Here is a 10,811-nt window from a genome sequence, read left to right on the forward strand (position 1 = left end):
TAATATTCTCCCTACATTATAAAAGAGATAGTGGAAATGAATAGTAAGGGCATTTTTGCTTTTTCAATATATATTTTTTTTCATTTGCACAACAAAGGCCCTCACACTTTTTCCAAAAAATCAAATCGACCCCCCATACAGGGGGTAAAATATCAAATTATCATTTTCATAAAAAATCTTAAATAAATTCCATCAAAATATTCAACGAGCCATATATTCTCGCTCGCATCGAGTCAAATTTTTCCGACACCATCGTTAAGCTCGAAATAATTTTAGGAACACAATGTCACTAGCTATACGCAAAACGGACGCTTTTAAAAAACGCTAAATATTTGAGGTACTTTTCATACACGTTTATTTTGCGTTATATTTTTAAATATCGACAATTCCATAGCGAAACGCGGAGATGCACATATATTGTTAATTTAAAATAACATTTAAATTTTTCACGGGTTATACCTTTTAGTTCGACTCGAGTTGCGCTTCAACGACATCATCGTTCGCCACGAAATAATTTTACAAACTAAACACAATAAAATACATTGAAAACCGAACCCTAAGCAAGGTTCGAACACTAGTTAACTACTATAGAAGATATAGATTAAGAACAACAAATAAGCAACCGACGATGATATCCACCGATGCTTTCCAGGTCAGTTATAGTTTCTGTCCAAATAATAATAAAAAACACTTTTTCCGAAATTCTAGTGACTACACACAGGACGCCTCACCTTCCAACACTTGTACAACACGCACCACAACTTGTAAATTGTTTAAATTACTGTACAACATTTCGATCACTAATCACAAAGGTTGCAGAAATCGGTTCTCGGGGAGTTCTCGGCAGGGTCTTCAAAACGAGAACTCGGAGAACTCGGGGAGTTATCGGCGGTTGACTTTCGTTGACTTTTGGGATTTTATCGAATTTTTTCCGAGATTTGACCGATTTTACCGAGATTTGACCGATTTTTTTGAGATTTGACCGACTTTTCTGAGAATTAACCGATTTTCCGAGATTTGACCAATTTTTTGGAGATTTGGCCGATTTTTGGTCGTTAACCGATTTTTTGACCGATTTCAAAACGAGTTTTCGCCAGGAATGAAATTCCGAGTTGAGTCCCGATTTTTGCAACCATGCTAATCACTAATTTATTTAATCAATACGGAGTACAAAAAATCTTACGAAAACATAGATCGAAAATTGGCGCTCCTTTTTCCCCCAATTCTCGATCTCAACATATCTTCTATTGTTTTCACATTTTGAAATTTAGGTTTTCCGTAATGTCTGTACGAAGACGAACTTTGCTCAAGGTCATCGTCCTCGGTGATAGCGGGTATATATATTCATTTTAATATATTATATTAAAAATTGATTTATAATTTAGGGTTTGATTTGAAGCTTAATTTTCGTTAATTGAATGGTTTGAAGTCTAATTTTTCGAATTGATGTGTTTTTAGGGTTGGTAAGACGTCATTGATGAATCAGTATCCTTACTTATATGTTCAATTGAAATTTCAATATATTGTTTAGATAATAATTAAGTTTCTACTTACTTTTACCATGTGTGAATTCGATTGTATTGATGCTGACTTACTTTTAATTGTTTATATTATTTTATTAATTTTTGCTTTGATCCGAGTACATTGCCTTATAATATTGTAGTTTTTAGGCTCATAAACATAGTCCACACACGCATACAAGATGACTTGATTGGTCAGTTAAGTTAGTTGATGTGGAGCATAATATGGAGGTATATCGATTACTGTGCACTTTGAATGCATCTGATGTATCATGGAGTTTGATGTGATGTCTTTGACTTTAGTATCGATTATAATTCGTTGACTTTGACAGTCACATTAGAATGTACAGGAAGGGGTTATATATTTTGATATGCTTAGAATTTGTCGATGTTCATATTCTTCACAATATATATTGGGTGAAACTGCACATATTGTGCAATCTGGTTTTTCTTATTTATTAGACCATCATTAACCCTGACGTGAGGCAAATGGTGTACTTTTTGGTGATGTGGCAATGTTAGTATTTGGCCTTCGTTAACCCTAAGGTCAAGTTTTTGTGCCAAATATTGGTGAGGTGATGTGGTAAAATCTGAATGGAAATGGGGTGAGAAAAATAAATATATTAAATACTAATTTCTGATTGGCTAGTGAAAATGTCAAGCACCTGTCAAATATTCGACTAACGCCCCTCGTGTCAAACTTTGACGCCCCGTTAATGGCGTCAGGGGCGTCAAAGCCCATTCCACCTCATATGACGGACAAATCTGACGCCCCATTAATGGTGGTCTTAGTATTTGTTATTTATTTGATTTCTTATGACGTATATAATACATATACTTGTAGCTATTGGTTATTGTGATCTATTAACTTCCTTTTAAGATATGTACATAAGAAATTCAGTCAGCAGTATAAAGCTACAATCGGAGCTGATTTTGTGACCAAAGAGTTGCAAATAGATGACAGACTTGTTACTTTACAAGTGAGTTCTTTTTATGGATATTGTGTAGTTAATTGCTAATTCTCAACTTTGTAATTTGTGTTGATCATTCTAGAGTTATGATTTTGTCGGTTGATCGTAAAATTTTTATTTGCAAGATATGGGACACTGCTGGTCAGGAAAGGTTTCAAAGTCTTGGAGTTGCATTTTATCGTGGAGCAGATTGTTGTGTTCTAGTGTATGATGTAAACGTGATGCGATCTTTTGATACACTTGACACTTGGCATGAGGAATTTCTGAAGCAGGTATATTTTAATAGATAATACTTATATATGTTCGGGCCAAGGGCCACTATGGTTTAGTTTTAGGTCCTGTCTAAACCTATATATACCCTTTGTACATTGTTTTATCGTAACAAGATAATACACTCGATATTTTCAGTCTACTTTGTGTAAGAGTTACAGTTATTAAGTATTAACTTTGATATTGTTTTATATTGTCATATACCATTCGGTGGTAAATGGTAATAACTGTTGACCTGGAAACATAAGTTAATGTGTTACATTCAGTGTTCCCATTGTTACTGCTTATGTCTCATCACCTTTGGTGGGTTTTGTTGTTGAGTTATGAAGATTTAAGTGTCTTACCTCATGGACCTCTTAAACTTGATGTTTGAAGTCCTATATGTCAAGAGTCACATTGAAAATTGTTCCTACTTTGGTAACCATATTATCCAACCCTAGGCTACTAAATTCATTGGGTTCGAGTAGCTATTCATTGAAGACAACCCATGAAGTCTGAAATTATTAGGAGTCATAATGAATTTGAAAGAAACACATGATATGTTGGAATTTGGTGGTATCTTTCTTTTCTTTTAAATACACATATCTACATGACTACATTAAGCTTTGCCTCAGCCAGTAGTGATAAGTGAGATATATTTCGTAGTTCCTATTCTGGTTATATGTGAATGTGCTAGTTTATCATGCCTTCCTGTCATATTGGGCCTCTTTTCTGCCCATACTCTTCATGGTCTACACGTTTTACTTTGCCTCACATACCACTCATTTGCGTACATGGAAGTAAAATCTCTAGATGTCTGTTCTCAGTTTTGGTAGGAAAACTGAAATACTTTTTCACGGTGAATAAATATGTGTATCTGAAACCAAAATATTGGATTATATCTTTGCCAATGTGTCTTGTGCACTTTGCACCTTCTATGCAGTCTGTCTCATTAAACTTATATGTAATTTTCATGGTTAATTTTGTGCTATTGAAGCCCCCTGCCTGTGTGTGTTGTAAATGAACAGTTCTTTACTATCAGACTGTTTATGGTTATTGTTGTAGAGTGAATCTACAACATATTAGGAAGAACGGTTCCATAAGTCAATTTAGAGGCTTGTATTTTACCTTACTAGATTGGAAACTGACAGTGGAAAGTCAAACGTTCAACCAAGAGATATGTTGATCTTTCACCATCTAGCCCACTTTCTGGCTTTTAATAATACGCGACGTTGAAAATTGAAATCCATTGAATTCTGTACTTATTCTTTGTTCTTTTGACTGGTTTCAGGCAAACCCGGCAGACCCCGACAACTTCCCTTTCATATTACTTGGTAACAAGATCGATATTGACGGTGGAAATAGCCGAGTTGTAAGTTGCCCTGCATTACCTCCATTTTTCATTGTTTGGAACCTTCGTTCCATTTACTGAAAGTATTTGAATATAGGTTTCTGAGAAGAAGGCCAAGGAATGGTGTGCTGCAAAAGGGAACATACCTTACTTTGAGACATCTGCAAAGGAAGACCATAATGTGGATCCCGCATTCCTGTCTATTGCCAGAACTGCAATGGCAAACGAGCATGAGCAAGATATGTAAGTGTGCTTAAATAAACAATACACGTTTGTTTTAACTGATAGTTTCTATTGCCTATGTTTTTTTAGTTTTAATGATGAGCAGGACTTTTAAGTACACTTACAAAGTGTACAAAGTTCGATATTTAAACACTTATTTAGGTTTATTGGATATATTTATATGTTGAAATGCCTTAACTGTCTAATTGTTGGATAAGTCTTCATGCGTCTGAGAGCAGGATATTGTTGGTTTTTATTGTCTAATTGTGGTTTTTAATTTTGGAGTCAGAGGGTGTTTATAGACTGTCTAATTGCCTTAACTTACCGTTAAATAAATTACTAGTTTTGGGTATCTCAGGTGAAAAATATCATCATAAATAGAGCAATAGGAGTACTCAAATGTTTTACTATTCTACTATCAATGCCCTCATAATGTCAAAATAAGTACAGTAATATGAATGTTAAAATCAGAAGCTTCATATACACATCATTAAAATTAGGAGCAAATTACCTATGATAGAATCGAACTATTGGATGATTCCAGATTGAAGAAACCAACTATGATACAAATATTGAAATACGCTATCAATTTGTTTACAATTCTAGCTACATGTTATCTAAAAATTTGAGAAACAATATGAAGTGTCAGGTGAAAATTACTAGAAATATGAATAAGTTAAGAGTTGGTCATTAATTTTAAAACTTTATGTAGTTGGTTTTAAGAATCCATAATCAGCCAATACTTCATTTTTATTCTAGGTAATTTTATATAAATTTAGATTAGATAGCAGTGTAAAATCTTGTTTCACGCCAGTTGTAACTAATATCTGATTAGCCCTTGCTATTAGGATACCTGACTTAGAGTAATCTCCTAACAGTTACATATTGGTCAATGTTGAAAGAAATTGCAAATAAACTCTGCGTGACTTTGTATCTTACATTCCTGTTCTGGAAAGATTTATTAATCCAGAACATTGGATAGCAGTGTAATATATTTCCTTAGTTGTGGTTATAATTTATAGGCATCATGTAAGCCCTTAGTGGATATCTACCAAGGTATAAGTTTACTTAGTCAGCTTGACTTATTTTGGATATATGCGGTAATAACATTAGTTATTTTGATTTTATATTTCCGAATTTTATCCATTTTAAGTTTTTAACGTAAAAAAGGATGATTTTAATATTATGATTTAGATTATTTTTTTGAAAGGCAAACTCACACACCCATTACACGATATTTACGATAATCCACGAAATATGTCCGTAGCAGGACTTGAACCCCAACCTCTTGGTTGAAAAGGCTACCAGAATACCCCAGGTCAATGACCCTTTAGTTATGATTAATATTAATTAATATGAAAAATATTATCTACTTGAGCAAAACGATTAAGTTTAATATTTGAATACAGTTCCTATCACTTATATTTCCTTCAGCTTGTTACATTTAAGCGTTTGACATGTTAAGAGGTAAATATAATCTGAATCAACCATCTCTATGTGAACCTAGATCGTAGGCCACAAATAATCGCTGGTCATGATCTTAGTTAATATTGAGTTATATCTAAAACTGTTTTGTGTTATGGGTGTTAGTAGGACTATGTACGCAAAATTAACATTGAACAAGACAATTTATAGTTCCTAATTTGTTTGGTCTCTTTAACTTTGAACAGATATTTCCAGGGGGTCCCCGAGGCTGTACCAGAAGCCGAGCAACGAGGTGGCTGTGCATGTTAAATCTTCTGCTGAATATACAAAAGGTTTCATCTCTCACTTGTATGGTGCCCTATTCTACTCTGCTTTTTGCTGATGTCACCCTTGGCATTTTTTTCTTAAGGATGGCTTTCACAACTCCTTTGTGTCTGTGTCTTTTCTATGTTGTTGAAAGATAGCAATTTTCCAAGTTTCTTGTTTGTTGGATTAATCAAAACTTTAAACTATGAGTGTTATAATTGATTGTACGTTTTTCTTGTTGAAGGTTTTATCACATTTTTGAGATTGTACACTGCTGTTAACATTGTTTTGTTGTATCTATATTAACATTGCTATTGTTACTTGTTATGAATCTTTGGACAAATGAATTTCATAAACGTTGTGTACTTGTGTGTGAATACCAGAGTCCACGTGTGTGACTTCACATTTTGTTAGTGCATAAATGTAACACCCTCGTTCATTTGGACTTCGTACGAAATCAAAGTTATACTGTCAGAATTCATCCGTACGGATAGAAGTTACATCCGTACGGATAAGAGTACTGGTGCACGGATAAGTTATAGCCGTACGGATGAAGGATGCATCCGTACGGATACATTTGCCGACTTTATAAATAGGTGATTTCGGGTTCATTGTCAAGGTTACGAACCCTAACACCTCTTAGCCGATTCAAGTCTTTCAATAGCAAACCCTAATCGATTCCTAATCGTTCCAAGTCAGTTCTTAAGGTTAATTGATCTAATAATCAAGTGTTTTCGACTAAAAACACTATATCGAAGATTCCACACTTGATATAGCATTAAACGATTGTTTAATTGTTTAAACGATCCAACACATTTACTCTATATTTGTTATAAAAACTAACTGTGGATACATGATAAATATAGCCCTATGTATATAAACAAAAGTAATATGTACACATGTATTTTTAATTTGTTTGCGTTAATTAATAAACCTAACTTCTATCCTACCAGATTGACCTAACTTGCTATGAATGCAAATAGAGAATTATATACGCCACTTAAAAATGCCATTTTTAGTGTGTGTTCTAAATTTGTTCGTTAACGTAAAAATGTGAAACTACACTTAAAGTCCCCGAACTTTGGCATACTTCCATATATAAAATTATAAATTCTATCCTAAGTGAGACCAAGTTTTCTAAATAATAGACGATGAGGGACTGAGCGTTAACATAATAGTCCAATTAATTAAAGAGGTAGTGTTTATATTACGTTTTCTCGCTTTCGGTTGTCACCAAAATGAAACATAAATAGTGATATAAACATATAAACTTGAACGGTTGATAATTGACAGATGTTTTTGAATGCAAAATATTCCAGAATACTGAATATGAAAAAAATATTTTTGCTTTTGTTGAACAAAAAGATATTATGCTCACTTAACAAAACCAAACCATCATTTTTGCGACTAGGACTTTGAAATCGTCTACAATGAAATGTTGGTAATTTCGGTATTACTAACATTTAAGTTATAACTTAGTCATTAAGAAACTAATTTTGAAAACCAAAAGATAATCTACACAATTTAAACTTACTATAAGAATGAAAAAAAATACCGACATAACAATGATACTCAAAACTCAAAATGTTAAAAAAATGTACGCACATTGTTCAAAAGCAAAGTAACTTCCATATTAGTACATGTAAAGCCAATTTTATTACTTTTTATATCCTTATTTGCATACCATTTGTGACAATATGGTCCATTTACACTTACTTTTTGGATGATACTATCATATCAAAGTTACACAAGTCTTGTATAAATTCACTTGATTCCTACTAGACTAATCTTGTGTACTCAAATAATCCCAAAATGCATTCAAGCAACAAGTTCTTGTTATTTTTCTTCTTGTCATTTGCAGCCTTAGTTCATAGCGAAGCATTGCGTCGACACTATAAGTTTTTTGTACTTTGTTATAATGAGCAAAAACTAACATTTTCCGTTCACTAGCTTGTTCGTATCACTTACTATTATTATTGATTGTGTAGGTGAACGAAACATCATACACTCGCCTTTGTGTAACAAAAGACATTTTAACTGTAAACGGACGTTTTCCTGGACCAACTATACACGCTCGCGAAGGAGATACAGTTTGGGTCAAGGTTTATAACAATGGAAGTAACAACATCACCATTCATTGGTATACCAATTATGACTTTTATCCATACATTAAATTTATCTTCATTTCAAATTACTAAATTATTGTAAACTTGTAGGCATGGAGTAAAGCAACCTAGAAATCCATGGTCAGATGGTCCTGAATACATCACACAATGTCCAATTCAACCGGGTGATTCATTCAACTACAAGCTGATATTTTCCATCGAAGTCGGGACCCTTTGGTGGCATGCTCATAGCGACTGGTCTCGAGCCACGGTCCATGGTGCCATCGTGGTGCACCCAAGGTGTGGGACGCCCTATCCCTTCCCTCGACCCCATCAAGAAGTACCCATCATTATAAGTATGTACTGTGTATGGTTTAACACGTTTGAATCGTCCGATCCTTATATTTTGGATTTTTTTTTTTAATGACAGTTCAGCTGTCTTTAACGTCCTTAAAAGTGTTCTATAATTCAAAAACTGTCACTTTAAAATCAACATATAAACGTTATATACAACACTTTTATGTGCGTTAACCGCAGCCTTACAACTGTCACTACCTTGTATTTTTATTGAACTTTTTAGGTGAATGGTGGAATGAAGATATAATGGAAGTGCTTGAAGAGTTTGTTGCATCTGGTGGTGCACCTAGAGACTCTGATGCTTACACCATCAATGGTCAACCCGGAGACCTTTACCCTTGTTCGAGCCAAGGTTAGTTTAGTAATTTCACATAGTCGAACGCTAACCCTAATTACATTCATAAACCAATTTTTTCCTAATAATATGAGTTAACTGTCAACAGATACCTTCAAGTTAAATGTGACATACGGCAAAAGATATCTTTTACGCATGGTCAATGCAGCGATGAACGAAATCCATTTCGTCGCCATAGCGAATCACACCATAACCGTTGTTGCAGCTGATGCGAGTTATATCAAACCAATAACAGTCGATTATGTAGTAATCGCACCCGGCCAAACACTCGATTGCTACTTCGAAGCAAATCAAGTAGCCGGTGGCCATTACTACATAGCAGCCAGAGCATATTTTGGCACACCCGCACTTGCACTAGATAACACAACGACAACAGCTATCATTCAATACGACAATTCATCAACAACTCCTATTCTCCCTACTCTACCCGATTACTTCCACACAACCGCAGTTTACAACTTCACCGCTCGCCTTAGGAGCCTCGGGCCGCTTTGGTACCCGATAAACAAGTACGACAAACGAATCATTTCCACCGTTTCAATAAACTCGTTCCCGTGTCAAAACAATTCGTGTGCGGGGCCAAACGGGACCCGATTAGCGGCTAGTATGAGCAATATTAGCTTTCAGCTTCCCTCTATTGACATACTTGATGCGTACTATTACCACATTAGCGGTGTATTTGGAACGAATTTTCCACGTGTACCTCCATTTCCGTTCAACTATACGGGTTCGGACTTAGCTTTGTACCTACAAACGCCCGAAAGAGCGACCGAAGTAAGGTTGATCGACTACAATTCAACGGTAGAACTTGTTTTTCAGAACACGAATTTATTAGTAGGACTTGATCATCCTATGCATTTACATGGATATAGTTTTTACATTGTTGGATTTGGATTCGGTAACTTTAACGAAAGTACTGACCCGTTGAGTTATAATCTAATCGATCCGCCGTTACGAAACACAGTTCTTGTTCCTAGAGGTGGATGGGCCGCGATCAGGTTCAATGCTCGCAATCCTGGTAAGATATTATACGTATTGATCAGTTTAATTAGTTTACGAGTTGTTCGTTTAATCGGTTTTAAAATTATTAGAAAAAAAAACTGAAATCGAGTCGAATTTTAATTCAAAAGCAAACCGAAATCAAAGCGAAAACTAAATTCAAATTCTTGTAAGTAAAACCGAAACTTACAAAATTTAAAATTGTTTAAAAAAACATGATCATTATACATAACTACAAATAGTTGATTTTGACCATTTTTAATATGATTTGATTTTCAAACTAAATGGTTTTAAATAAAAATGTGGGATACGTCGACCTGTATTCATTAAAATTATCAACTACATAGCAAACTCCACAAATATAAATATTTAATTACTACTGTATCATATATGCTCTTTTAACAGCAAAATAACAAAACAAAAGAATATATATCTCATTTTCTTTAAACTATTTTGTGATAAACTATTTGTTTATGAATTTGAAACAGGAGTATGGTTCTTGCATTGTCATTTGGAACGTCATCTTACGTGGGGGATGGATACAACGTTTATTGTCAAGGAAGGGACTCGACCACAAGACCGCATCCTCCCACCCCCACGTCACAGGCCACGTTGTATTTAAATTTAAGTGTGTGTAAATTTATGTACTCCGTTGATACACGATTCTGTTTTAGTGTTTTATAGTCTACATATTTTTATAAGCGAATTAGGATGCTATATGTATTTATCCTACTTATGTTTATTTTGGCAAGCATACACATATATCCAATTCAAATTACATATACATGAACTAGCCAACTTATTCCCTACTCTTTTCCTTTTTCATTTTTTTTTGTTTTTTTTTGTTTTTTTGTTTTTGTGTGTGTGTGTGCGCGCGCGCGCTAGAGATGTAAGAAAATGCTAGAGAAAAATCAACACATAAATCATATAATGTACAATTAAACAAAAAGT

The 10,811-nt window shown here is 34.3% G+C and overlaps 2 protein-coding genes across 2 annotated transcripts; both read left to right on the forward strand.

The window, feature by feature from the left end:
* Positions 1 to 1,170: 1,170 nt before the first annotated feature.
* LOC139846795 (ras-related protein Rab7-like) lies at positions 1,171 to 6,347 on the forward strand. The gene is made up of 7 exons (XM_071836326.1): positions 1,171 to 1,334; positions 1,459 to 1,485; positions 2,401 to 2,500; positions 2,617 to 2,763; positions 4,032 to 4,112; positions 4,189 to 4,334; positions 5,984 to 6,347. Exons 1-7 carry the CDS (start codon positions 1,282 to 1,284, stop codon positions 6,045 to 6,047), a joined length of 618 nt encoding a protein of 205 aa, XP_071692427.1. The 5' UTR covers positions 1,171 to 1,281; the 3' UTR covers positions 6,048 to 6,347.
* Positions 6,348 to 7,856: 1,509 nt separating this feature from the next.
* On the forward strand, positions 7,857 to 10,482 carry LOC139848443 (laccase-15-like). Its single transcript, XM_071838177.1, has 6 exons — positions 7,857 to 7,949; positions 8,033 to 8,184; positions 8,261 to 8,505; positions 8,730 to 8,858; positions 8,950 to 9,879; positions 10,349 to 10,482. The coding sequence occupies exons 1-6, from the start codon at positions 7,857 to 7,859 to the stop codon at positions 10,480 to 10,482; spliced, it is 1,683 nt and encodes a 560-aa protein (XP_071694278.1).
* Positions 10,483 to 10,811: the final 329 nt, after the last annotated feature.

This window comes from Rutidosis leptorrhynchoides, chromosome 5 (assembly GCF_046630445.1).
Source record: "Rutidosis leptorrhynchoides isolate AG116_Rl617_1_P2 chromosome 5, CSIRO_AGI_Rlap_v1, whole genome shotgun sequence".
In the NCBI taxonomy this organism is placed as follows: Eukaryota; Viridiplantae; Streptophyta; class Magnoliopsida; order Asterales; family Asteraceae; genus Rutidosis; species Rutidosis leptorrhynchoides.

What these genes read in the sequence shown, in the direction of transcription:
- LOC139846795 (XM_071836326.1), top strand. Translation starts at nt 1,282, where the DNA reads ATGTCTGTACGAAGACGAACTTTGCTCAAGGTCATCGTCCTCGGTGAT. An exon ending in AAGACGTCATTGATGAATCA is followed by an intron (nt 1,486 to 2,400) that starts GTATCCTTACTT and finishes CTTCCTTTTAAG; the next exon opens with ATATGTACATAAGAAATTCA. An exon ending in AACGAGCATGAGCAAGATAT is followed by an intron (nt 4,335 to 5,983) that starts GTAAGTGTGCTT and finishes AACTTTGAACAG; the next exon opens with ATATTTCCAGGGGGTCCCCG.
- LOC139848443 (XM_071838177.1), top strand. Translation starts at nt 7,857, where the DNA reads ATGCATTCAAGCAACAAGTTCTTGTTATTTTTCTTCTTGTCATTTGCA. An exon ending in GTCGACACTATAAGTTTTTT is followed by an intron (nt 7,950 to 8,032) that starts GTACTTTGTTAT and finishes TTGATTGTGTAG; the next exon opens with GTGAACGAAACATCATACAC. An exon ending in TTACCCTTGTTCGAGCCAAG is followed by an intron (nt 8,859 to 8,949) that starts GTTAGTTTAGTA and finishes AACTGTCAACAG; the next exon opens with ATACCTTCAAGTTAAATGTG.